General features: G+C 53.4%; 1 protein-coding gene across 3 annotated transcripts; it reads left to right on the top strand.

Annotated features, from left to right (window-relative positions):
- The first annotated feature begins 1,570 nt into the window (after positions 1 to 1,570).
- On the top strand, positions 1,571 to 26,960 carry Dhx34 (DExH-box helicase 34). Of its 3 annotated transcripts, none has more exons than XM_076838066.1 (17): positions 1,571 to 1,615; positions 4,709 to 5,685; positions 7,619 to 7,930; positions 9,279 to 9,533; positions 10,543 to 10,645; positions 12,393 to 12,610; positions 15,044 to 15,218; positions 18,704 to 18,897; positions 19,508 to 19,609; positions 20,258 to 20,500; positions 20,771 to 20,944; positions 21,294 to 21,411; positions 22,367 to 22,473; positions 24,310 to 24,591; positions 25,357 to 25,533; positions 25,743 to 25,881; positions 26,456 to 26,640. In XM_076838066.1, the coding sequence occupies exons 2-17, from the start codon at positions 4,981 to 4,983 to the stop codon at positions 26,587 to 26,589; spliced, it is 3,438 nt and encodes a 1,145-aa protein (XP_076694181.1). In that variant the 5' UTR covers positions 1,571 to 1,615; positions 4,709 to 4,980; the 3' UTR covers positions 26,590 to 26,640. The 3 variants fall into 3 exon arrangements, with proteins under 3 accessions (XP_076694181.1, XP_076694183.1, XP_076694182.1); XM_076838067.1 differs by having other exon boundaries at positions 1,572 to 1,610; XM_076838068.1 differs by lacking the exons at positions 25,357 to 25,533; positions 25,743 to 25,881 and having other exon boundaries at positions 26,456 to 26,960.
- Positions 26,961 to 27,442: the final 482 nt, after the last annotated feature.

Below are 27,442 nucleotides of genomic sequence, written 5' to 3'. Positions count from 1 at the left end.
AGTTGATGTACACTTTTTTACTTGAACAATCTTGAACTGTTCAAGGTACTAGGTATTAGTTTTGGGGAATGTAGGTAAGTGATAAAGTGCTTGCCTAGTGAGGCCCTGGGTTCCACCCCCAGCACCACTACTAAAAACAAAACAAAAAACACTGGGAAAAGTAAGTTGTTAGGATGGTCTTAGGCCTCAGCCTAAGCAACTCCAGTTTAAAAACTCCAGTTTACCCTGCAATCTCACCGGGCACACCCACAGATCCCTCCAGTATGGCCTCAAACAAGTTATTTCCCCTCACCCTAATAAACAGAGTGAAGCCCCTGACAGGCTGTCCTTGCCTGATAAGAGGAAAAGATCAGGGTGGAGACCACCAGACCAGATGTCTCTGACCCCAAGGTAAGTGATGTCACTGTAGCTGATAAGGATTGAAAGGGGGGTCAAAAGCCCCAAAATTTAGTATAAATGATAGAGCAAATAAACAGGGATTCAGCAAGCAGAAACAAGGATGCACTCGAGCTGGAGAGCCTGATGAGGACCTGACATCCCATCACTTGTCATCGTTCCTGATTCTCTGCGTGATCCTCACGGCTCTCAAACTCTACTGCCTGGTCTGGACCTTAGTGAGAGCTGCAACTCCTCCCTACAACCCCTTCCTCAACCCGTCGTCCACTCCTCACCAGGAAAACCTGCCTTGGTTCCAGGCCTGATCACGGCGGTCTGAGTGAGTGTGCATCTGCTGGACTTACAGCCTAAGGCTTAAGACTTTAGAACTTAGCACGCAGAGGGAATGTCTGTCATTAGCCTGTCATAATTTAAGTGTGTTTGCAGTGATTAGAATTAATCTAGAATTGTTTGCTGTGAATTGATTATGTCTATTGCGGTACCTAGCATTAAGGATTGCCTTTTTCTTGATTAAGAACCTATAGAGTGAAACTGTATTAAGTAATTTGAGTGAATAAAGCATTGAAAGGGGCAGAAGCGCGTGGACATTCTTTATTTCTCCCCTCTACTGCATACTTTTTGCAATTTTGCCTCCTTGCGACATAGGTGTTTGCCCCTGTTTATGAATGAGGAAACTGGAGGTCAGTCCCCCAATGACTGGCACACCTACGACTATACAGGGCTCACTCTTCTCATTTAGTCACTCATTCAACACACACTTGCTGATCATCTACTCCGCTTCAGGAACTGTGTGTGCTCAGGACTTTCCAGACACAAGTGGCCCCTGCCTTCAGGGAGCTGTGGTTTGCGTTTGATTATACATTCATAGCGTGATCACAGGACTGCTTTAATAGTTCCTGGGCCCAGCCTAGCTCCCTAACTAGATTAAAAACCCTGCATCCCGGGCTCCTGGGATGCAGGTGTCGTCCACCGCGGGGTACAAGAAGGCCTCACCGGTCCCCAGAGGGCGCACAGTCACCCGAGGCTCCACCCCCAGCTAGGCGGTGCTGTGCGCAGGCGCAGGATGAGCTTGGTCCTCCGGCCGCTCTCCACTGGTTCCTGTGTCAACGGAGGGGCGGGGCAAAGTCGTGAGGGCGGGCTGCGCAGGCGCAAACCTGGCTTCGTGCGCGTGAGGGGGCGCTTGGCACCGGAAGTAGTGGTGTCCGTGGCTGTCGGTGAGGTGAGGGGCGGGGCGCGCGCGGGGAGTCGACGGCGGCGGCGGCGTGCGGAGTCGGGCTGCGTCTCTGTAGCTTAGGGGCGAGCCCCGGGGTGAGGGACATTCTCAGTGAGAAGTGTGGGGGGCACCGACAGAAACAGACGCGGAAGGAGCCTGAGTGACCTGCGATAACGAGGGGAAGAGGGAGGCACGAAAAGAAGCTTCGGGAATGGAGGCTCCGAGAGGGGATCGGGGAGAGGGGGCGTCGCCCCGTGAAGTGGAGGTGGCGGGAGAAGGTCGTGGACCCCGGGAACCAGGCAGACCCGAGCAGAGCGACCTGGAGAGGAACGAGGGACTGGGTCGTGGGTCTGACAGATAGGAAGGGGGACGACAGTGACGGAGAGAGAGAAAAACTGGAGACGAGGGAGCATCTGCTGAAAAACGGAGAGAGGAGGTGCAGCCGGAGGTCCGCTCGCTCTGCCTCTGGCTCAGTAAAATAAGACTTTCCCGGGGTTGTGGGCAGTGTGTGCCCCTGGCACCCTGAAAACACAAGGGCGATCACGAGGAAGAGGGCTGGTTATGAAGGATTCACACCCCTGGGGACGAAGTGGAGATGGAGAAATGGAGAGGGGGGTTACAGAGAACTGGGAGAGAAAAGTAGAGGAACAGGAAAGAAAGTTCAAAGTTCAAAGCCGGAGAAACTCCAATGGAGATCTGAAGCAGGGAGGAGAGAAGTAGTTGATTATTTGAATGTGGAAGTCACTTTGCTGATGATCACAACCCACCTAGTGATGAGAATCAAACCCAGATCTGCCTGTCCCCAAACCCTATATTTAAGAAGGCCCTGAATCCTTTTAAGGTCATAAACCCCATCTGAGTGATGAACTTCCCATCAGAAAATTGCAAGCCAGAGATAATCAGACTGAAAAACAGACTCAGAAATGAATAGGGTTTGTTCCATATTAGGAAAGGGAAGAGAGGTGGCATGATGATGAGATGGTCTGTAAAAAAGACTGAGGCCTCAAGATGGAGAGGGGGACACAAACCCAGTGAGGGATGTGAGCCTGGGAGGAGTAATGCCAAGAGATGGTCGGAGATGTAGTTGTAGAGAACATGGAAGATCTTAGTGGTCTAAAAACCTAGGAGAATAGACTCCTTGAGAGAAGTGGATGCTCTCTTTGGGCCCAGTGTGTTTAGGCGGTTTGTTGCCTAAGAGAACCCGCTCTTTTTCGTTGTCCCTGTTCTCAGGGAATCTCTACTTCTGTATCACGTTGTTCTCCAGGCCTCATCCTCTTTTCCTAGAGTAGGAATTCCTCCTGAAGCATCCCTGGTGTCCCCAAGCTCCCATGTTTACCAAGAAGCGATGCACATTGCACATTGATTGCTGTCTCTGTGGGAAACACCTTTCATGAGGTCTTCCGCATTCAAAACTCATTTCCAGCTCTAGTAATTCCCAAAATTGGCCTGAGTTTTTACCTCTGGGATTCCAAGACAATCTCTGAACTCTGTTCCATGATGGCCCTTGAGAGACTAAAGGCAAAGTAGGCAAAAAGCATTGCTAATACCACTATAAAGGTGATTTGTGGCCTTTTGTGTCAATTTTTTTCCAGGCTGTGTGCCTTTTGTTCCTTCTGCTCTTTTCCCATGTTGGTGTCTTCCTGTGGAGAAAAGCACTGGACTTAAATACTAGTTACTATTTGGCTTCTTTGTGCCTGGCTAGGTGATGAGCATTTCAGTGTTTTCAGATGGATGTTGCCTTCATTTTATACATGGAGAAAACCCAAGAAGTCAATTTGCTGATGATCACAACCCACCTATTGATGAGAATCAAACCCAGATCTGCCTGTCTTCAAATCATATTAAATAAGGCCCTGAATCCTTTTAAGGTCATAAGCCCCATCTGAGTGATTAACTTCTCACCAGAAAATAGCACATATGGGCCTGTACTCTATTAGGACATTTTCACCTGACTTCAGAACCCAACTTAAAGTACAGGACCTTTAAAAAAATGTTTTTTTTTTTTTTTTTTTTTTTAATTATAGATAGATGCAGTACTTTTATTTTGTTTATTTATGTGGTGCTAAGCACTGAAACCAGTGTCTCCCATGTGCGTGGCAGGCACTCTACCAGTGAGCTACAGCCCCAGCCTGGGCCTTTTCTTAAGTAGCCAAGAATTGGAGAGTCCAGCAGAACAAAGCCTATAGCACTACATGGTGCTGCCAAGCTTCTTCCCTCTTTCCCTCTCCCTGTAACTGCACAGTGACCATTCTGTGTGTGCCTCATTGTGCTGATGCAAGTATTTCTCTGGCATAGATTTCCAGACTGTTTTGCTCCAGAGCTCCAACCAGCTCTGGGTTTTTAATCAAACTTGTCTAGTCCCAACAGATGAAAAGAGAGCTTTTCTTTCCTAGTAACTAAGGATGAGTTGCAGAGAAGGGCCCTATTGAGTTATGTGTCCACTCCTCAGACAGTCACTGATTAAAGGGGGAATAGAGTTCCTGGGATAGCCAGGCCTTGTTTTCACTTGTCCAGCTAATATGGGTTCCTAGACTTAAAGGCCAACAGAACCTTGTGGAATTAAAGGGTTGTTCTCCAAAGGAAGGCACATAATTTTATCAGAAAAGGAGGAAAGGAATGTGCCAGGCAGGCCAAAACAATACACACACAGCACTTGGAAATATTGCCATAGAATTTTAAGGGGCTTCCAGTGTCTTCAGGACCTCAGATGAAGAGCCCTTGTCTTAGTCTTTCATTAGATTACCCCTGTGTTTTGCCTCTTGTGGTGAGATTTTGCTTTTGATTGGCCACTGACCTTTAGGCCAGTTCTCCTTTAGGTCTCAGGTCAGATATTCCCTCCTCTGGGGTTCATTCCATCTCTCCCAAGCATTGACAGATATCTCTGGGCTCCTGCAGGTCCCTGGGCTTCCTTATCACAGTCCCAATCATTGTATTGTCACAGTCTGGTGAAGTGTCTCTCTTGTGTGACTACTGCAATCTGTGAGGATACAGGTGGTCTTATTTATTACTTCCTTTTTTTCAGCCTAGTGCTTGAGAAATAGCAGGCTTTTGGTAATTATTTCTAAAAATAAACAAATGGCTTTTATTCTCTCTCCCAAGCATCCAGGGCCTGAAAGCCTGGAAAGAACTTGTGTTTCTCCTAGAGATCTCTGCAGGAGTCATGAAGTGGTGGGTGTGACACTAGCTCAGCCTGGCCGCTGGCTACTGCCTCTGTTTTATGTGATGATCTTGAAGGAAAATTAGCTCTTTGAAGAGAAAGTGGTTCCTTATTGCAGACACTGGCCTCTTTTGGAGGCAAGAAATGGATGAGAATATATGGTCCACATGATTAGAACTGAGGTCAATTTTGGGACCGCTTTGTGATTACCAGTATGCCTCCTCCCAGGGGAAGAGAGGGGAGGGATCACCGAGATCACCACTGGACTCCTAGTGAGGAAGAGGCCCCAGAGAAATGGGACTGGAATTGTCCAGAGACTCGTCGCCTCTTGGAGGATGCCTTCTTCCGGGATGAGAATTATATCCGAAAGGGTTCTGAGGAATGCCAGAAGTTCTGGACCTTCTTTGAACGCCTGCAGAGATTCCAGACTCTCAAGACCTCCAAGAAGGAGGAGAAAGACCCTGGGCATCCCAAACACCGCATCCCAGCTCTGGCTGACCTACCTCGCACTTATGATCCACGCTACCGCATCAACCTGTCCATCCTTGGCCCTGACATTCGGGGCTCTCGGGGACCAAGCAGTCGCCTGCCCCCAGAGAGAATATCTGAGTTCCGCCGAGCCTTGTTGCACTACCTGGACTTTGGCCAGAAGCAGGCTTTTGGGCGACTGGCCAAACTGCAGCGTGAGCGGGCAGCACTTCCCATTGCCCAGTATGGGAACCGCATCCTGCAGACATTGAAGGAGCACCAGGTGGTGGTGGTGGCTGGAGACACAGGCTGTGGCAAGTCTACTCAGGTGCCCCAGTACTTACTGGCTGCTGGCTTCAGTCATGTGGCATGTACCCAGCCACGGCGAATTGCCTGCATCTCACTGGCCAAGCGTGTTGGCTTTGAGAGCCTCAGTCAGTATGGCTCACAGGTGAGTGGGATATCAGGTTCCCAGTTTTTCCAGTGTGACATTGGGGAATAAGTTGATTGTCCACAAGGTAATTTCAAGAAAAATTGAGCACTTAACCATTTACCCAGATGTGATTCTTCTAGCATTTTATCTATAGATCAGTTTGTATGTGGTCTACATGACAAAGGTGCTAGTTAGTAGCATTTTAACAGCAAAAAAAGTGGGAACTGTCCAAAATGCACATCAATCTTTTTTTTCCAAACAAGCCATAAAAGAGTAATAAGTTATTAAGGAAACTTTTCTTTTTTTTGGTCCTGCTGGGGTTTGAACCCAAGGGCTTTACACATCAAGCAAGTGGTCCACCCCTGACTGATGTCTCCAGCTTGATTCTTTCTTTCTTTCTTTCTTTCTTTTTTTTTTTTAATAGTTCCTTAGTCATAGATGGACACAATACCTTTATTTTATTTTTTATGTGGTGCTGAGGATCGAACCCTGTGCCTTCCACATGTGAGGAGAGCACTCTACCACTAATCTACAACCCCAGCCCCTGGTTCTTTCTTTATAATGATCTCTAGGGTTCTAATCCCATCTCTACCACTTAAAAATTTTTGTTGTTAGAATTACAGCACTTGTGGGCTTGCCTGGCACATGTGGGGCCCTGGGTTTGATCTTCAGCACCACATAAAGATAAATAAATAAAATAAAGGTATTATATCCATCTACAACTGCACAAAAAGAAAGTTAACAGTACTCTAAGGGCTGGGTTGTGGCTCAGTGATAGAGCGCTTGCCTAGCATGTGTGAGGTACTGAGTTCAATTCTCAGTACTGCATATAAATAAATAAAAGTCCATTGACAATGAAAAAAAATTTTTAAAAGATCCCAGAAGAATGCCTTTAAAAAAAAAAAATTATAGTACTCTAGGGCTGGGGATACAGCTCTGTTGGTAGAGTGCTTGCCTTGCATGCACAAGGTGCTGGGTTCAAACCCCAGCACCACCAAAAAAAAAAAAAAAAAAAAAATTACAGTACTCTAACCACAAAAGAGTGCTCATATCATAAGTATATAAGTCAGTTAATTTTCACAAATTGAATATCTTTGTAACTGTTACCCACATTTTAAGAAAACCGAAATGTCTGTCTATTAAGTCTTTTTCACATTTGTCTTTTGCATGTTTTTGATTTGTAGGTCTTTCTAGATTCTGGATTAAGTCCTTTGTAGAATTTATGTATTGCAACTCTTGTCTCCTCCTCTGTGAGTTGCCTTTAATTTTCTTAGATAGACTCCAACTTGTCATTTTCTTTTTATGGTTAGTGCTCTTTGGGTCCTGTTTTAGAAATTTTGCCTATACTTAACTGTCACGAAGAAGTTCTCTCCTACTTTTTTTTCCTATGAGTTTTTACAATCATAATTACAGTTCATCTTCATCTGGAATTGATTTGGGTAGTGTATGATGTGAGGTAGGGGTTAAGGTATATTTCCTCTCAAAGCCTCTTTTTAGTTGTTACTTGATGAGTGATCTCAATTTCCTCATTCATGAAATCAGGATAATAGTTATCAAATAAATGGTGGTTTGAGGCTGAAATGACCTATACCCACAAAGCACTTAGTGTAGTTCCTGGCAGGTAGTGGAGACTCAGTGATTACTACTGTTATAATAATGAATGTCATACACCAGCCACTGTGCCAGATACTACTGTACTTTATCTCGTGTAATTCCTACAGCAAATTCCTACAGTGTAGGAAAAAAACACGTCTCTAAGGATGGCACTGGTAGTCCAAGGACGGTGGCACCAAGTGGTGGGGATGAGATCTAGACCCAAGCCCACTGAGTTCCAGGGACTGATGTGTAGGCAATGCACTGACTCAGACTTTCAATTCAGGCAGGGTAGGGGTCTGATCGCCAGGCCCAGGGTCCTCTCCTGACTCTGACACCTCCCTCCCTCTCACCTTAGGTTGGCTACCAGATCCGCTTTGAAAGCACACGTTCAGCGGCCACCAAAATCGTATTCCTGACAGTGGGGCTGCTTCTGAGGCAAATCCAGCGGGAGCCCAGCCTGCCCCAGTATGAGGTCCTGATCGTGGACGAGGTCCATGAGCGACATCTTCACAATGACTTCCTCCTGGGTGTCCTGCGGCGCCTGCTGCCCAAGCGGCCTGACCTCAAGGTCATCCTCATGTCGGCCACCATCAACATCTCTCTCTTCTCCAGCTACTTTGGCAATGCCCCCGTGGTGCAGGTGCCTGGGAGGCTGTTTCCCATCACGGTTAGTGCTCCCTCCAGACCTCCCACCTGGTCTCTGGGCACCTGGAAAAGCCTCTTCTCTCTGCTGCTCCGTTTCCCATTTCTTCCATTAAGGACTTTCATTTTTGGACATTTACAGTGTGTCAGGTATAGTGCTAAGTGCCTGTTAGAATGAAAACTAAACTTCTATAACAAAGAGACCCCAAAATGCAAAGGCTAAAATAAGATAGAAGTTTATATTTCTTTGATGAAAGTCTGCCATTCCAGGCATCTCTGTTCTGTTGCTTATTTAGTGACTCGGGCTCCTCCCTTCTTACTGCTCTTCCATCTCATGGGGCAGGGTTTCTCAGAGTCAGCAGACTCAAAAGTTTTGGACTGGATACTTTGTGGTGGTGGGGGCTATTGTTATAGGATATTTAGTGGCATCCCTGGCCCCTACGAACTAGATACCAGTAACATTCTCTTCCCTGAGTTGTGATTACTCAAGATGTCTGCAGAAACTGATGCACATCCCTTGGGGGTGACCCTCCCTGCCACAGCACCTATCCTAGGAGCTTGTTTTGTCTCTATAGTTGAAGCTTGTTGTAAGGGCTTCTTTATCATTTGTGAATCTGAATTATATGTAGCCATCACAAAAGAGAGGTAGCTAAACTAGAGAACTGCAGTTCAAAGCCAGCCTCAGCAACTTAGTGAGACCCTTGTTTCAAAATAGGAAGTAAAACAAAAGGGCTGAGGATATATCTCAATGGTAGAGTGTGCTGGATTCAATCCCTGGTACCAAAAAGAAAAAAGAAAGAAAGAAATTACTTCCAGAGAAATAGTTTTCTAACACTTTAGTCCTGATTCCACCATTTAGATTGTTTTTTCTTGTTGAAACTATCATATATTAAACACAAAAGAATGCACATAGAGCTGGGTGTGTGTACAGGCTTATGATCCCAAGTACTTCGACTCTGAAGCAGAAGGATCACAAGTTTGAGGCCAGCCTGGGCCACTTAGCAAGACCCTGTCTCAAAAAATAAAAGGGACTGGGGTTTAGCTCAGTGGTAGAGCATCCCTGGTTTAATCCCCATCCTGCAAAAAAGGAAAAAAATGCACAGATAAGAAGTCTGTAGTTGAATTGCTTTTCATCCTTTAAATACATGTTTGTAGCTGATATTCAGATTTTTGAAAAATCAAACATTACCAGCATGCGAGAGGCCTTCCAGTTCCTCTTCTACTTTGCTTCTTTATCACACCCTTGAAAGTTATCCTCTTGAGTGTGCCGTTTCATCTGGCTGTTCATCCTCTCTGCAGCCTGCGTGCCTCACCCTGGTGCTCTGCCCTGGAGTGGTGGGGTGTGCTCCAGCCGGGGACTCTCTTTGTCACAGGTTGTATACCAGCCACAGGAGGCAGAGCCAACGACATCCAAATCAGAGAAACTGGACCCACGGCCTTTCCTGAGGGTGCTGGAGGCCATTGATAATAAGTACCCACCCGAGGAGCGAGGGGACCTCCTAGTCTTCCTCAGCGGCATGGCGGAGATCAGTATTGTGCTGGAGGCTGCCCAGACCTATGCCAACCACACCCAGCGCTGGGTGGTACTGCCGCTTCACAGTGCCCTCTCTGTGGCTGACCAGGACAAGGTATCACATGAAGCCAGGCAGGGAGGGGCAGATGGGGGTCTCTGTAGGCCAGGAAGGAGGATGGGTCAAGGGCAGCTACATGCAGCACTGAGAGGATTTCACAAATCCAGGTCTGTGAGCTGCACTTGTGGAGTTGCATGGGCACCAACTCAGAGAACCTGCGACCCAGGGAATCTGGCCTTCGAGCTCATAACCAGAGGTTGGCAAGTGTTCTATAAAGAACCAGAGAGGAAATATTTTGATCTGTGCAGGCCAAAGGCTCTTTGTCACAGACACTTAGGTCTGCCATCACAGCATAAAAGCAGCCATAAACTGAATGGGTGAGGCTGTATTTTAATAAAGCTTTATTTAAAATTTATGGAAACAGGTGATTTGGCCTGCAAGCCATAGTTGCTTATCCTGTTCTTAACTACTGTGCTTAACTGCTTCTTAGAGCCAAGAGAAGGGTTGTGCAAAGGGCCTGTGGTGAGAGAAGGGGACAAAGGGAAAGAACATGCAGTGTAGCTGGGGCCCAGATTATGAAAAGGAAGTCAGGAGAGGTAGGATTGGAGACGTGGGAGAAGGTCACAGGGGCCTGAATACCCATTGTGGTGCCTGGACTTTTTTCCTGAGGGCACTGGGGAGCTCCAGGAGGGTTCTGAGCAGGGTGCAGGGCAGTGCCAGTTGGTACTTTAGCAGATCCTTCTGGCTAAAGTCTGAGGAATGGATTGGAGGGTGTGACTAGAGGCCAGGAACCAGAGGCAGGCTGGCACAGGGCTGGAGTGGGAAAGAGGAGTCTAGACCAGAGAAGGAGTTGGGGTTTGGGGAAAAGGGAGGGAATTCAAGAAATGTTTAAGATGTTCAGGTGGAGCTGAGGGAGAGGGAGGGTCTGGGACAGCCCAGGCAATGGGCCAATGTGAACCACCTTTGAGGTCAGGGCTCCTCAAGAGAAGGTCCAGTGGAGGATGCCAAGGCCATTAGACCGCAGGTATGAGGTGCCATGGGATGATGCCTTCTCTCTTTCCCCCAGGTATTTGATGTGGCACCGTCTGGAGTCCGGAAATGTATCCTCTCCACCAACATTGCTGAGACCTCGGTCACCATCGATGGGATCCGCTTTGTAGTAGATTCTGGTAAGAGCTGCCTCCAGTTCCCACCACCACCCCAGGGACCTCATAACAAATATGGGCCCAAGCCAGGTGTGTATATGCCTGTAATCCCCATGGCTTGGGAGCTGAGGCTGGAGGATTTGAGTTCAGAGCCAGCCTCAGCTACTTAGCAAGGCCCTAAGCAACTTAGATCCTGCCCTCTCCAAATATAATAATAAAAGGCTCAGTGGTTAAGTGCCCCTGGGTTCAATCCCTGGTACCCCCACAAAAGAGGGGGATGGAGACAGAGGTATGCAGATGTAGCCAGGGGGCTCTGGACCAAAGCAGGAAGTAGGTGGCAATTGGGTCTGTAGAGCAGAGGGGCAGCATCTTAATTTTAATGACCTTCCAAGCTTGCCTCTGCCCCAGGACCCAACCTGTTCTCTCTGCTGAGAGTCGTCTTGCTTGAATATCCACGTGGCCCACTCCCTTTCATTTCAGGGCTTGTACGAGGGCCTCCCCTTCAGAGAAGCTCACCCTGTCCTCTCTAAATGACCTCCCCCTGCTTCCATTTCTGTTTCCCATGTTGCTCTGTTTGATTTTCTGTCTTCACAAAGAGAACGTTCCCTGGGAAGTCAGCCTCATTGTTAGGAGACACTGGGGCCAGACTGTCGGGGTTGCTTGCTGACTGTGTGTGCAGGGTCATGTCCCTGTGCTCCATGCCCGTGCCTCAGCTGGCTCATTTGTAAGGTGGCAGTAATATTACAGCACCTCCTTCAGGTTATAAGGGTTAAATGAGTGAATGCGCTTGGGTGCCTATGACAGTTTCTGACCCAGAATTAAGGCTCAGAAATGTCAGCAGTCGCATTATTGTATTGGCACTGGGATGGCCTTGGTAGCAAAGCATTCCAGCATCTCATCCCATTAAAACATTTTTAAAATGCTGTTAATTAAACATGACATGCTGTTGATTTTTAGGCATGTGCATTTTCGGATACAATAAAATGTGAAAAAGACTGGTCTTTAAAACAAAATTTTTTTTAGATTATATGATTATCAACTTTATTGCTCCCCAAAAGCTTGGTCTTCAAATGGATGAGATCTGGCCTTCCCTTCAGTCCTGGAGGCCAGGGCCTTTGCTTTGTCCATGGCTGTGTCCCTAATGCCTCTTATAATGCCTTGCATTAATCCTTAATCAAGATGTGTCAAATGGCAGCCTCTGAAAGAGCAAAGACTTGAGAAATAAAAGACATCCGTGCCAGCTTTCTGTCACTATAACAAATACCCAAGACAATCAGCTTCTAAAGATAAAAGGTTCATGTTGACTCACAATTTTTGTAGTTTCAGAGCATGGTTGGCCGGCCCCGTTGACTTGGGCCCGTGCCGTGCGTCATGGTGGGAGCCCGCGTCAGAGCACAGCTGATTGCCTTGTGGCTGGGAAGTAAAAGGAGAGTAGGTGAGGGCCACTGTCTCCCTCCAGGGTGCACACTCAGGACTGCAGACTCCTTTGAGTCTCCGCCTTCCCGGGAGCGCCAAGATAGGAGCGAGCCTGTAACATGCAGGCCTTGGGGGGGCCACTCCACGTCCAGGCTCTAGCAATGTGTGAACAAGGAAATGAAAAAAAAAATGAACTGAATATCAGGATTGGGCCCAGAATAAATGCCTGTGCTGTGAAGGAGTGGATGAGGGTGTCAGTGGGCGACGGAACAGGTAGAGTGCCGGGTGTGAGGAGGCCATGCCATGGCCAGCTGCTCTCCACAGACTCCCTGTGCACCCTCCCCTCCCCATGCAGGGAAGGTGAAGGAGATGAGCTATGACCCGCAGGCCAAACTGCAGCGGCTGCAGGAATTCTGGATCAGCCAGGCCAGCGCAGAGCAGCGGAAAGGCCGGGCTGGACGCACAGGCCCTGGAGTCTGCTTCCGCCTTTATGCTGAGTCCGACTACGATGCCTTTGCCCCCTACCCTGTTCCGGAAATCCGGAGAGTGGCTCTGGATGCCCTGGTGCTACAGGTGAGGCATGGCTGGGAGGGGACTGTATCCTGACCACTAGTGCCAAGGAAGAACCCAGGAGGGGTTGAGATGGGACCAGTCCCAGGATTTCAGTGCCAGGAGCTGGCTAAGCCATCAAGGGCAATGTATCCTTCCGTGGGTTAAACCTTTGACACAGTCAGAATGCTTTCAGCTTAAGGAACCTTGGAAATGGCTTTTAAAATCAGTATGTATTATATTTTGTGTCAAGACTTCTATATCAGTTTAGCTCACACAGCTTCGCTGCTGTGACACACAGGCCCATCACAGGGCGGCTAATGCACCAGAAAATTAGGTTATGGGTTGGCAAGCAGTTTCCTTGTTCACCGGTGGCTCCGTCCCTCTTGTGGCCCTGTCATTTTTCCAGGACCTTTTCAATATCTGTATTCATCCTGGGGAGGGGAAGATTCTGGGAGATGAGGACAAGTGGGTCTGGGGCCAGGAACACAAGCAGACACTTCACTTCTTCCTGCTTAGAACTCAGTCCTGGGGCTCACCTAACCCTCAGGGGGCCTGGGAAGTGCTGTCTGTGCTTGGGGAAAAAGAGGAAGTGGAGAGTGGGAATGGTAGGATGGTGTCTGCTAGCCTGTGGTAAGCGTGGGGGGCCAGCACCCCAGTACTTCTTGCATGTGGTCCACATGCTGTTTTCTATTTTGCCTTTATTTTCTAAGAGGATTCTGATTGAGGCCCACCATGTGGGCTCAGCAACCACTATGGACTCGTAGCCTGTCACTTTAAAAATCCTGGCCTTAACAGTACAGAAAATCTGTGCTCCCCGTGACAAAAAGGCCCACGGCTCTAGACGTAGTTATTGAGATGCAGCAGTGATGTCATGGAAGAGTGGACTCTCGCCACCTTTCAGCCCCGTCTGTCAGCAGCTGTCCTCATGATGATGATGATGATTACAAAGCCACATATCTGGTGGTCACTGTGGGCTCAGCACCACTCTGTGGTTTTAGGTATATGACCCTTTCCATCCTCACAACACCTGTGGGGTAGGTAATCTTATCCTGATGTGTGGATGAAGAAAAGGATGCACAGAGAGGCCAAGTAACTTACTCCAGGTCATGGCCAGCAAGTGGCTGAGTCAGGACTGCACCTGGGTCTGTCAGTCACCAGAGCTTGCTTCACGAATGCTGACAGGCTCTGGCAGCCATGGGCATCACTAACCCCGCTGGCCCCTTTTTTTTGTACTTGGGGTTGAACCAGGGCCACTCAACCACTGAGCTATGTCCCTGGGTCCTTTTTCATTTTGAGACAGGACCTTGCTAAGTTGCTGAGGCTGTCCTTGAACTTAAAATTCTCCCACCTAGACTTCGGAGGAGCTGGGTGTTTAGGTCAGCTGCGCGGTGCCCGGCACTTCCTCCTCCTTTACCATATGCGGTGGACACAAGGGACTGTCCTTTTTTGTGAGCTGAAGGTTATGAGGACCTTTCCCTGAAGCCCTCTGGTCAGTTTCTCATCCTATCTTTTCAGCACATTTGGAACATGTGTCCACCAGCTGTTGTCCAGGGGTGTAGCAGATTCTCAGCCCCAGCTGCACATTGGAATGACCTGGAGGGCTTAAAGGAAATCTCCACCCAGCCTTCCAATCTAATGGTCTGGTTTCACTGAGTGCTGGGCATGCTCTGAGGCAGTATGAAGACTCGGTTAACTGGCAGGTGGAGCAGCTGGCAGCCATGTGGTGGCCAGAACTTGTGGCCTGGGACCAGACCAGGCTGGCCCTCAGAGCACTCTTTTTGCTCTCTTGAAGTCACGTGGGACCCTCTTCGAGCCTTCATCCAGTCACCAGAAAGGGACTTGCTTGTGTATGCAGTGAAGGGCATGTGCTGGAACCGCATTCTCCCCACCACCCGCTGCCCACTGGGCCTCTGAATTAATGGCTTCTTTAGTTCAGAATGAGAGAAACACAGCTCGAACTGCTGTAGGCAGATGAGAGAATTTTATTACTTTGTGTCTGTTTGGGAGAGGTACATCCAGTTTAGGAGCAACCCATCGGGTCTCCCTGTGGTGGGGCTAGTTTTCAGTCAGTGGAAAACATGACCAGCGCAGTTTGGGGCTTCCTTTCTGGCTACTCGCAGAAGGTGCCAGAACTTCTCTTTCCCAGCTCTAGTGTGCCAAGTCCCAGAGAAGTTTTCTGATTGGCCCAGCTCGGTCACGTGCTCATTCCAGTAGTCAGTGGCTGTGGCAGGGCTGAGGATTGGGCTCTTCCTCCACAGTAGAGAGAGTTCAGGTGGAAAATGTGTAGGACCAACAAACAGACATGCAGACATAAGCCTCCTCCTGCCTCTATATGGTGGATCTTGAGGTTGACATTTTGGGAGTAGGAGTTTGTGGTTCCCACACATCCCCCACCCTGTGCCCCAAGTGGCTTGTGTCTTCCCTGACCCTGTAGGCATCGGATTCTCATTTCAGATGAAGAGCATGGGTGTGGGGGATCCCCGAACCTTCCCCTTCATTGAGCCTCCGCCACCAGCCAGTCTGGAAACTGCCATTCTCTACCTCCGGGACCAGGGTGCCCTGGACAGCTCGGAGGCCCTCACCCCCATCGGGTCTCTGCTAGCTCAGCTGCCTGTGGACGTCGTGATTGGTGAGGATCTCTCTCCAGGTGATGGCACAGGGCACCTCTCCTCTGTCACTCTTGTGTGACGTGTAGGTCAGTCTGTGCTCTCCCTGGTTCTGGTTCATGCATTCACAAGTGCTCTGTGCTGGGTGCCGTTCTGGGTGGTGGGGATGCAATAGTTGATGGAACAGATACCACCCTCTGCCCACACCTGACATTCTGTGGGGGAGCAGCAGAGCAGAAACGTAGGTGACAGGCCTGGAATCATGGAGAAGAGAGCAGGAGCAGGTAGGAGCTGGGGCAGCCGGGGTATTGTGCAGCCCTCAGGCCAGCCCCCTGTCACCTTGCTGGGAAGGTAATATTTGTGCAGAGAAATGGATATGAGGGGCACAAACCATGTAGGTAGCCAGAACATACTGGCCAGTAGGAACCAAGAATATCGTGTGCAACTAGAGCTTCCTAGGCTACGTTAAAGAAGTTAAAAGACAAAACAAAAAAGCTGGAATTGATATTGACAATTTCTTATCTAACTGTATATCCAAAATGTTTTAATATGTAATCAATATAAAAATTGTTTTGTTGTATTATTTGTCTTCACACTAAGTCTTGAAAATCCTGTGTGCGTTTTGCGTTCACAGTACATCTCTGTTTGGATATGGCACATTTCAGGTGTTCAGTGGTCATATGTGGCCAGTGTCTTCTGTGTGGACAGCTCAGGTTGGCATTCCGGGGGGGTGCCGGGTCTGGGTGTTGGAGTAGCAGGGAGTGGAGTGGGGACAGGAGAGGCAGGTCTTAGACAGCAGTTATAGGTCACGGAGTGTTCCCTGAGCACCTCCTCTGAGCCAGGCCCTGTTCCGGATGCCTGAGCCACCACAATGGGGACCACAGAGCTCCTGCCCTTGGTGTACCTCGGGTGGGAGGCAGACGGTGAGCAAACTAATGGGTGCCATGTGTGGCGAACCAGCTCCTGAGGGGGGCTGCAGGCAACAGGGCTAGGAGTGCTAGTGAGTGGCAGTGGGGGAGCTCACTGGGACAGTGACATCTGAGCAGAGGCTGAAAGGCCCCTTCGGCCCTGGTTCGGTTAATGAGGTTTTTATTTTTTGGTGCCAGGGGTTGAACTCAGGGGCACTCGACCACTGAGCCCCTTCCCCAGCCCTATTTTGTATTTAGAGACAGGGTCTCACTGAGTTGCCTAGTGTCTTGCTCTTGCTGAGGCTGGCTTTGAACTCGAGATCCTCTGGCCTCAGCCTCCCAAGCTGCTAGGACTACAGGCGTGTGCACTCACGCTCAGTTTAGGTGATGAGGTTTGAATTGGATGAGAAATTGGAGTGTTTAAATGGAACTGGAGGTGGCCAGGAAAGGCCAGGGGCAGGGAATCTGTTGCAGACAGCCACAGTAGCTCAGTGCTGCCAGGTCAGGTCTTCAGAGGCCTCAGAAGAGATACTGCTCCACAGAAGTGGGTGTTTGAGGGATTTGGGGCCCTTCAGCGCTCAGGCCCTGTCCTCCTTGCTGCTGACCCGTGGCACACTTTTGGTATCCTAGGACACTTACCTTGACTTATAGGCGCTGCCCCTTGAGGTGTGTTGGGGCCAGAGCACGTGATGCTAGGTGTCCTGATTGCAAATGAGTGGCATAAAAGACAAGCCCTTCCCCTGTGTGTTTATGGGGCCTCCCTGGGAGGGACAGGCAGCGGGAGTGCCCTTGATGAGCCCAGTGCAGGAGTTTTGTGTTTTCCACAGCATAGGCTTCCCCTGCCACTCCGTACAGCTTGTTCCCACTCTGCCCTGGGGCACCCGCATTGTGGTATTGTGGTCATCGGGGTGTCACAAGTTGGCTTCCTCTTCCTCTTGCTTATTCCTGAGTCATATGTGCCCCTCCTAAGGAGCTCTCAAGCCAGATAATTCTTCTTGCCCAATTCTTGTACCTCAAGATGTTCCAGTTCCACCACAGAGTGCAGCTCTGTCTCCCACCTCAGCAGGGCACCCGCAGTGCCATGTCCTAGAAGTGTTGCTAAAGCGAACCTTCTGTCTTGTTACGGCCTTTAAAGTCCCCATCAGTGCACCTGCTGGGGCTTCACTACTGGGGACTTTGAGGGCCTCCGGGGGCTAGATAGATGGTTCCTTTCACTTGTTTTGGAAGGGAACTGGGCTAGAGTGAGGGGAGGCAGAGCTGAGGGGCAGAAGAATACTGTGGGGCACTTGCTGTGCCAGGAACAGCCTCAGTGGACTTTCTTCCTCACCTGCTGAGGGCAGGGCCTCTGGTTGCTCCCCTGGACAGCCGAGGAAACCCAGGCGCAGCCAGGGAGGCAGCCTGTGTCCCAGGATGTGCAGCGAGCACAGGAGAGCCTGGATCTCACCAGATGTGGTGTCAGGTGCTGCATGCCACCGTCTCCTGGGGCTGGGAGTAAGCGATGCACTCTCCACATGAGGAAAGGGAGGCCCAAGAGCCCAGAGGACCCTGTGCTGGGTGTCTTCTGGGCCAGAAGGGCTCCCAGGTATGTCACTGGGTGGAGCAGTTGGCCTATGGCAGCCCTGCAAGGAACTGCTGCCCCATTTTACAGATGGGAATCAGGCAGAGTGAGGTGGAGGGACCTGTCACTGGAGATAGCTAGGGAGGGCTGGGACAAGACATGGACCTGGGGGCCTGGAGGGCCTGCCCTAAGCCTTGCTTTACTGTCCTTCTGTATCTGCTTGGGCAACTGTGCAAGGGTCAACCCAGGCCACAGGCCATGGTGAGGCAGGTGGGCAGGGCCCAAGCTCCCAGGAGGCCTGTGTCTGCTCAGGTTCCCAGATCCAGGGTCATCCGGGTTTCCAGCGACCGCACTTACAGGTGCAAATGATTTCAGCAGCTCTTGGGCCACATTGGGAGGCATTCCTGCCACTTTCTTCTCCTCTGCACCCTCCCACGGCCCCTTGTCATTGCTCCCACTGTCCCTGCCTCGCCTCTCTCCTCTCTGTCTTTCTCCTCAGCCCCTTCTCTCCTCCTCTTGCCTCCCACCCTTCCTTGTTCCTCTGCCTCTATGGTGGGTTACACAGGGGTGTGCAGGCTTTTTTAGTAGGCACAGAATCAGCACCTGCCGTGCACCAGGGCAGAGCAGCCACAGCCAGTGCGGGTCACACTGGAGGGGAGGGCTGCATGGTGCTCGTGGTGGGAAGGGGTGCCAGGAGGAGACTCCAGCTCCGCAGCAGGTGAGGATGCTGTGGATTCAGTTGTGAGTGGAAGTGTAGCTGAGTCGCAGTCAGCAGCAAATAAGGCCTCCATGTCTCAAGGAGGCAGGAACTGTGGCCATTTCCACCTGATAGATGGAGAAACTGAGGTCCTTGCCTGAGGTCATGTCACCAGGAAGTCCAGCATGTGGGTTGGAATCTGCCCATCTGACTCCCAAGGCCCTCTGTGGGGAAGGAGCCGGCAGGATGTGGGTGGGAGGATGGCTCAGGGCTCCCAAGAGCCCCAGGGCAAGTGGGGTGCTGTCCTGGTGTCCAGGAGGCTCATCTCAGTTCCCACCTGCCCAGGGAAGATGCTGATCCTGGGCTCCATGTTCAACCTGGCTGAGCCTGTGCTCACCATCGCGGCCGCCCTCAGCGTCCAGTCGCCCTTCACTCGCAGTGCCCAGAACAGCTTGGAGTGTGCAGCTGCCCGGAGGCCCCTGGAGAGTGACCAGGGTGACCCCTTCACACTTTTTAATGTCTTTAATGCCTGGGTGCAGGTGAGGCGGGCAGCGGGGCCCATCTGGGTACTGCACGGGGGTGGTGGGTACTCAGGGTGCTGTGAGGTGGTGGTGGTGGCTCTCAGGTGAGGACCCTGAATTCTCCATAGTCTGCCTGGGGAGTCCCCTTTATACCCTTGGGGCAATGGACAGCTGTGCCCAGGTCCAGGGTCAGAGGGAGCCTGGGGTTTCTAAAGTGGATTAAAACCAGAGCCTTCTGGAGAAGGACCACCCCAGTGTGGTGCTGTGTACCCAACCCATGTTCCCTGCGCCCCCGCCCCAGCCTCGGCCCTGCCCTCCCACGGTTCGTAGTCCAGCATGGACAGGCAGACTCATCCCTAATCAGTGACAGTGCAGATGGGGCTGGAGGGGAGAGTCCAAGGGGCTGGAGAGCTCAAAGGGGACACCTCGCCCAATGTGGGGGTCTGGGGCTCCTGAAGAACGGGGCACCATGGCTGAGACTGGAAGGAGGCAGGGAGCTGGGGTCCCTGAGGGACGCCACCTGCCCTGCATCCTCCCAGTGGGTGGTGTGTGGGTCCAAGCAGGGCTCTTTGGGCTGTGGGAGACCCGGTGTCACACCAGGCCCTGATGCCTTGGCACCTGCACCCAGGTGAAGTCTGAGCGGAGCAGAAACTCACGCAAGTGGTGCCGCCGCCGGGGTGTAGAGGAGCATCGGCTATACGAGATGGCCAACCTGCGGCGCCAGTTCAAGGTAAGAGTAGGGGCCAGCAGGGAGCAGTGCACACTCCAGGACACTCACTCCTCCCTCCCTGGTGGTGATCAGAGTCACCCACACCCACCTACCCCAGCAGATGAACAGCATGGGGGCAGACTGGGCAGGGCAAAGAAGGGTAGGGATCCAGGAGGACTTCCTGGAGGAGGTCAGCAAGAATAGCGGTGGCATGCCGCATCCTTGCAGGAATCTGCCCTCTGGACAAGGGGTGCTGAGCCAGCGGTGCAGGCCGAGTGGGGAGTCGGTTTAGGGTGCAGTTGGGGCTGACATCCATATAGCTCTGCCACGTGCTGATGGTGTGACCGCGGACACCTCACTCCTGGTTTCTGGGCCTCTCATGCTAGGCAAGCACTCAGCCACCACTATACCCCTGAGCCATATCCCCAGCTCTTTTTAGTTTATTTTGAGACAGGATCTTGCCAAGTTGCTGAGGCTGACCTTGACCTTGTGATCCTCCTGCCTCAGCCTCCTGAGTAGCTGAGACCACCGCATGTGCCACTGCGCCTGATTTTCAAGGGTCATTCTCACATAGTCCCCTCCATCCTCTCCCTGCCACAGCCCTTTAGGGAGGTTCAGAACCCATTTAGCTTGTCCTGTGTCCCTCACTTGCACCTTATTTGTCCCCAGGAGCTGCTGGAGGACCATGGGCTCCTGGCTGGGGTCCAGGCAGTGACACCAGGCGACAGCTACAGTCGGCTGCAGCAGCGCCGGGAGCGCCGGGCCCTGCACCAGCTGAAGCGGCAGCATGAGGAGAGCGGGGGCCGCAGGCGAAAGGTGCTGCGGCTACAGGAGGAGCCCGCTGACTTCTCCAGCGATGAGGAGCATGCTGGCCCAGCCCCCCGAGGGGCCGAGGACAGTGTGGACATCCAGGTGGGCTGTGTGGTGTGGGAGTTGAGGGGACAGTTCACCAGAGGAATTATGGCTCTGTCCCCGAGGGTTGGAAGGGCCATGGCTCTGTTCCTGAGAGTTGGAAGGGCCATGGCCCTTTCGGGGGCTCTGAGAGGTCCCCACCTTGGTATCTGGGCAGCTGCTGACTCCACCTCAAACACCTTGAGCCTCTGTATCATAGCACGAGTGCCCTAGACAGAGTGTGGGGAGGGTCCCCCAGGAACCATCTGCCCCCATCCCTTGCTTCCCCAGGATGTGAAGTTCAAGCTTCGGCACAACCTGGAGCAGCTGCAGGCAGCTGCCAGCTCAGCCCAGGACCTGACCCGTGACCAGCTGGCCATGCTCAAGCTGGTGCTGGGCCGGGGCCTTTACCCGCAGCTGGCCGTGCCTGATGCCTTCAACAGTGGCCGCAAGGACTCAGACCAGGTGAGGCCCCCACCCCGCGTCCATGCTCGTTCTGCATGTTCCCCAGGCACCCGCGCTCTGCTGGGGCTTAGTGGTGACAGAACACCTCTGTACCCGTATGTGTGGCTCACAGTGCAGCGAGGGGATAGACTGGTCCCCAACAGATCTCCCAGAGAGAGCATCCTGAAAGGGAGGGTTCCTCGGGGCACCTAGTCCCGCCCTGTGGGGTCCAGGGAGGACTTCCTGGAAGAAGAGGCATCAGAGTGGGGAGTGGGGAGGGAACGTGGACAGCAGGTGGAGGGAGAGTGCCGGGCATCAGGGAGAGCAGGTCTCAGGCCTCTGCCCCCAGCACCTGCTTTGGCCTCTGCAGGTCTTCCACACCCAGGCCAAGCAGGGCGCCGTGCTGCACCCCACCTGCGTCTTCGCCAGCAGCCCCGAGGTGCTGGATGCACAGGAGCAGGAGGCTTCGGGCCCCACAGGGAGCCGAGGTGCAGTAGCCCAGGGGGTGGGGTGGAGGGAGGCCGGCTGGGCAGCCCAGTGTTGGTGCTGCTGTCCTGGGCCTGCGAGTCCAGCGGAGCTCCAGGGCTGGGCTTGGTGGGCTGAGCCAAGCCAGCCTGGCAGCGCAGCACTGTTCAAGAGACTTGTCCCGTGGACCCCCTGAGCTCCCCAGCTTGGGCCTGTAGTGGGAGGTCCCAGGCCCTAGGGGCACTGCGTGGCCAGGCGCTGCATGGGGCTGGGGTCAGGCAGGTGCCCCCACAGCCTCACTGATGGCTACCATTTTTTTTCCGAGCTCAGGAAGGCAGCTCGTCTTTCTCCTTATGTGCAAAGAAAACAATGTGCCTTAGTGGCCCGTCCAGCCTGAAGAGAGGGCTTCTGTTCCCACGTCCCAGAGAGAATCTGGAGCTTGCTCCCTAATCGTTAACCACCATCAATTCCTACTGGGTCTACCTTTCTCCTGTTATGCTGTTGTCCCCTCTTTTTAATCTTGAAAGTGTCCACACCATTTAAGTGGCAGTGACAGAGCCGCTTGTGCCTCGCCAGCCTTAGGGCCACACTTTCTTTCTGCCTCCTTTCTTCTGCCTCCGCTCTCTTTCCTTCCTGTGGGAGCCTTCTCTTTTCCTCCCTCCCCCACTTCCCTTTGGCTGGAGCATTTTAGAGCAGCTCCTAGGCCTCATGTCATTTAGTAGAGGTGGTACTGGGGACCAGGTGCTGGCATTATTGCGGAGCTGCCGATCACCCCTCACAGCAGCGGTGACTCCTTAACGTCAGCCGGCGGTGCCGTTCATGTCTGTCACGTCAGAGTGGACATACTTTTTATACAGATGTGTGCATTGAGGGATGGGACAAGGAGGCCCTGGGACTGGGGACAGATAGGTGTGGGGGTTCAGGTGGGTGAGCTAGGTGGGCGGGAATAGGCCTGAGCTGTTCTTTCTAACCTTTCAGATGACAAGGACAAGATGAGCAGTAAGCACCAGTTGCTCACCTTCGTCTCCCTGCTGGAGACCAACAAACCATACCTGGTGAACTGCGTCCGCATCCCGGCCCTCCAGGTAGGTCTCTGTCCCAGCTCCTGGGTTTGATGACCACATTGCCAGGCAGAAGGCAGGAGGTGGCCTGGAGGAAGCGCCTGTCCCCCAGCTGGCAGCAGGCATTGGCTGCAGACTGATGTCTTTGTTCGTGGGTCTGTCCGTCAGTTACTTGCCGGGGGCCTGCTGTGCCAGGCACTGGTGTGGGCACTGAGAACACAGCAATGCACAGGGCAGGACCTGCCCCTGCCCTCCTGGGCTCCCATGGCTGGAGGACAGACGAGAGCCGTGGTGTGATGAGGTGATCAGGATGGGCCTTGTTGCGAAGGTTCAGTGGAGCAAAGTCCTGAGGGGACAGAGCCACAGGGATCTCGGGCAAGAGCATTTTTGGCAGAGGGATGGCACCTGCCAAGGGCCTGAGGCAGACGGGTGCCTGGTGCTCAGGGAGCATCTGGATGAGAATCTGGGAGGGATAGTGTGGAGGTGAGGTCCGAGGGGCAAGCCTGGGGAGTCTGAGGAGAGCTGGGATGACTGTGACTGGGGAAATACAGGAAGCCCAGCCCGGAGGCAGCTCCCACCATCCAGGTGGAAGAAGATGGTGACTGACCCTGGGGGCAGGACAAGGACGTGCTCAGGTGATAGATGAGGCTTTGTGTGTCTGTAGCTAGAAAGTGGCGGTTCTGCCAGCAGTCTCTGCATGTCCCCAGCACTTGCTATGTGCCACCTGTGGTGCAGCCTGGCCTCGGTGAGCCCTTGGCAGCCCCGACACACACTTTATGGAGAAGACAGGTCTGGGGACCACAAGGCATGTGACTTCCACCACTTGCCTGAGTCACAGTGAACGAGGCCTGAGCCAGAGCTCCAGGGTTGCTGGCTGCACCTTGATGCCTCCCCACATCAGTTGGATGTCCCATCCCCAGGACTCCCTGGCTTCAGCCCCAGGAGTTCAGAGGGAAGAGACTTACAGGTTCCTTGGAAGGCCTGTGACTTCCAGTGACGCCTGAGTGTGGGCTCCTCTTGCCTGCACTCCCTCACTCTCACGTGGACACAACTCCCGAGCTCCCAGGAGGCCCCGTGTGATGGGGAGGTCGACAGTCAGCACAGACTAATAACAAGATGCTGCAGGGGTTCTGCTGGCACCCGGAGGAGGAGAGCGAGCTAGGGAGGGTCGCCATTGTGCCCAGCAGGATGGGAAGACGGGGCCACGGGCGCTCGCTTCTCCCCTCCGTGATTTGTTTATGAAGGGAATGTAGAAGTATGCAGGGTAGCGTGTTGAACTGCATCTGCCAACACCCAGCACCGTATTGTCAACCCGTGGCCAGTCCTGTCCTCTCTCCTCCCCGCCCCCCGGGGCATTCCCCCAGGATACTGTCATGCAGCACTACGCAGGTCATCGCGGGTGCTCACGTCCCTGCCCTCACCCTCTTGGGCACATGGGTGTCTGGGTTGTCCTCTCCACACTCCTTGCCGTGAGAGTCATCTCTGGGCCCCACTTTAAAATGCAGGCCTCTGCTCTCCTGCTGCCTGCGGCCCCCGTGACACGCATACCCCCATGACTTGGCTGTGGCGCAGGATAGACTCTGCATTTCATCCTTTGTTTTTCCAAATCAAGTTAGCTCTGGGGGTGCGGAGACCTCCCTGTTCATGATTGTCTCTCCAGCCTGGAAGGGCACCTGGCAGCAGGTGCATGTGGGGGTCTGGGGTGGATGGGCGGGCCACAGATGGCTATGCTGGACACCCGGGGGGGATGGACGGGATGGGGGGTGGGTATATTGAATGGACCAGAAGGTGGATGGGGTGTGGCTGGGCAGGAGCCCGGCAGCAGATGGCCTCCTGACCCTCACTTCTGCTCCCTTCCAGTCCCTCCTGCTGTTCAGTCGCTCCCTTGACACCAATGGCGACTGCTCCCGCCTGGTAGCCGATGGCTGGCTGGAGCTACAGCTCGCGGACAGTGAGAGTGCTGTCCAGCTCCTGGCAGCTTCCCTGCGGCTCCGTGCCCACTGGGAGAATGCCCTGGACCAGCAGCTGTCTTACCAAGCCCGGCGGCGGCAGCCAGAAGAGGAAGAAGAGATGACTGCAGTGGTCAGTCGCAAGGAGGTGGCAGCCCTAAGCCGGGAGCTGCTGCAGTTCATGGCATCCAAGGTACCAGCTGTGACAGAGGTGCAGCTGCGGGGCAGGGCATGTGTCAGCGCAGCCCCCAGTCACTCAGTGTTGGTACCTTTAGGCCTTTTAAGCCAGAGAGGTAAAGTGACTCTCCCCAGGCCACATAGCTGGTAAAGTGTGGAGCCAGAATGAGGTCCCAGGAGCCTTTCCAGGGGCCGTCCTACTGGCTGCTGCCCTGGAGCACCTCCGTAGCAGGTGCCTTGACGCACACTCTTCATGTGGGATGTGCATTGCACCTGCTAAAGGTGCAGGTGTTGAGGGGCTGGGGAGACTGAGGGTCTGCACACAGAGACAGAAAGGCAGCCTCAGCAGACCTGGAATAAGGGCCACCTCTGGTGGGGGTCAGGGATATTCCCGATTCTGCCTTGCTGCGGGATGGAGGGGTGTAGGCCAGGCTGACTTCCTGGAGGAGGAGAGGGCTGGGGGAATGGGCAAGAAGCCAGCAGGGAAAGAAGAACAGGGCTGACGTGCCTTGGGGAGGGGTGAGGTAGCCAGACTGGGGGCTGGATGTGGTCCCACCTGGGACAGGAACACTGAGGCTAGGAAGGCAGTCAGGGGGGAGATGGGGCTCAGGGCACATTTTAGACAAGCCTGTGGTCATGAGTCCCTGAACCAAGTTGTGATTGGCTTAAGTGTTTGGTTCCTGTAATTGAAAAGTTTAAGGAAGGCTTTAGGCACAGCTGGATCTGAATGCTCTGCCGGGGTCTCCCCGAGTCTCTCCGTCTCCTGTTTCTCCTTCCTTAGGTTCCCTATAGCCTACGGCGGCTCACAGGGCTGGAGGCCCAGAACCTCTATGTGGGACCCCAGACCATCACAGCTGCCCCCAGTCTCCCTGGCCTCTTTGGCAGCTCCACCCTGTCCCCCCACCCCACCAAGGGGGGCTACACTGTCACTGACTTCCTCACTTACAACTGCCTCACGGTGAGCAGGACCCACCTTGACCTCCCTTCCCTTCCCGCCTGGAGCTAGGGTTTCAGGAAGCCCCCGCCCCCACCTACCAACCACATCCCACTTAGTTTAGGGGCATGGTTTCCAGGTGGGACCTCAGGTCCCAGGGCTTCTGGGAAGGGACCCACACTGGGGAGAGGGAAGGCGAGGCGAGGCCGCATCTGACAGCCTGCCCGCTGCAGAGCGACACGGACCTGTACAGCGACTGCCTGCGCACCTTCTGGACCTGCCCCCACTGTGGCCTGCACATGCCCCTCACGCCCTTGGAGCGCATTGCCCACGAGAACACCTGCCCAAAGGCCCCTCAGGACCTCGCCCCAGGCAAGGAAGGGCTGTGGGTCCTGGCCCTGTGCGTGCTAGCTGTTCATCCATCTGGGTTGTGCCCTGTATGTCTGGGCATTTCCTGGGCATTGGGGACTGAGAACCCCAGTCTTCTGGCCCTGGCTGGTGCCATACATGGGCCTTGTCCTACACCCAGGGACCCAGGACAGGGAGGGCCTGAGCACTTCCTTTTCCTGTCTTTGGTCTCTCTGCGTCTCCTGTCCTTTTCTCTGTCCCGCAGCTATCTCTGCCTCAGCTGTGTCCACCCTCTTGTCACCCGGGGATGCCCACAGTGTCTTCTGCAGCACGCCACATGCCGCAGGGGAGATGGTGGCAGGGCCAAGCCAGGGTGTGCTCTTGGCTCTCTTCCCGTTCCCGTGTCTCTCTTCCTGTCTCTCTCTCTCTCACTGGGGGGACACAGTGAAGACTGGCCTGTCTGGGCACATGGGTCACAGGAGGCTTCCCAGAGGAGCACAACTGGATTCCCCAAAGGCCAGGAGAGAACCAGAGCCCTGTGGGTGCCTGCGACTGGGTGGGGGAAGCACCCCCCTCACAGCCTTCCTTCTCCTCTTAGGGACCGAGGAGGCCACCCCCAAGCCCTTGCAGAAGGCATCCACCTTGCAGAGGCCTTACCACTGCGAGGTCTGCCAGAAGGACTTCATGTTCACGCCCACCGAGCTGCTGCGGCATCGAAGACAGCACGTCTGAGCTGCATTGGGGACCCTGGCCGCCCCCTCACCCAGTGCAGGGTGCTGCCCACAGGCCTACCTGTCCCCCACTATGGACCAGGGCCGGAACTGCAGGCAGCCCTCGCCTGGGCTCAGAACTGTGGCCTGTTCCCAACCCAGAGGACCTGGAAATAAAATCTCATGCTGACTCTGCCTCCTTGAAGAACATCCAAGTCTCAGCCAGCGGAAGCCTACTGCCCTGCCTGCTCTCCCCAAGGTGTCCCCAGCGTAGCCACTCAGTTTACTGAGGCTCCATCCAGGCCCCCTGTATCTTCCACGGGTCCCTCTGGGCCTCTCCCAGCCAGGGTGCTGGGGTTCCCTCCTGGGGTTTGCGTCCCACCCCCATCATAGTCTGCCTGCTCAGTGAGGGGCACCTTGCCAGCCAGGTCAGCCCAGCCTGGGAGTCCTCCTGGCCCTCGTCTCAGGCTGCATGTCCTCTCTTAGCCGGTCTCATTGACTCTGGCCCCAGAATAGGTCCAGGCTGTGACCACGTGCCCCCTCCTCTCCTGGTCCTGACCAGAGCTGCCGCCATCACTTATGGGACAAGAGCTGGTCTCCCGCCTCCATCCTGCCTCCCGCAGTGCACCCTGCAGAAGCTACAGGAGAGCACGGCATGGCCTGGCAGCCCGTTTAAACCAGCTCGGATTTGCTTTCAGGCTGCATTGGGACTTGTCCCCAACACCGTGGCATCCATTCCTTGGCTACAGGTTCACAGGCCCCTTCCTGCCCCTCACATATCTGCCATGCCTTCCTCAGGCTTCTGCAGATACTGGTCCCCCGCCTGGAGTGCTCTTTTCCCTGATAGCCACATGGCTGCCCCTCATTTGACTTCA

The sequence above is a fragment of the Callospermophilus lateralis genome, chromosome 18 (genome assembly GCF_048772815.1).
Source record: "Callospermophilus lateralis isolate mCalLat2 chromosome 18, mCalLat2.hap1, whole genome shotgun sequence".
Taxonomy (NCBI): Eukaryota; Metazoa; Chordata; class Mammalia; order Rodentia; family Sciuridae; genus Callospermophilus; species Callospermophilus lateralis.
The sequence above is the reverse complement of the archived record's forward strand: the minus strand, read 5'-3'. Positions and strand labels throughout refer to the sequence as shown.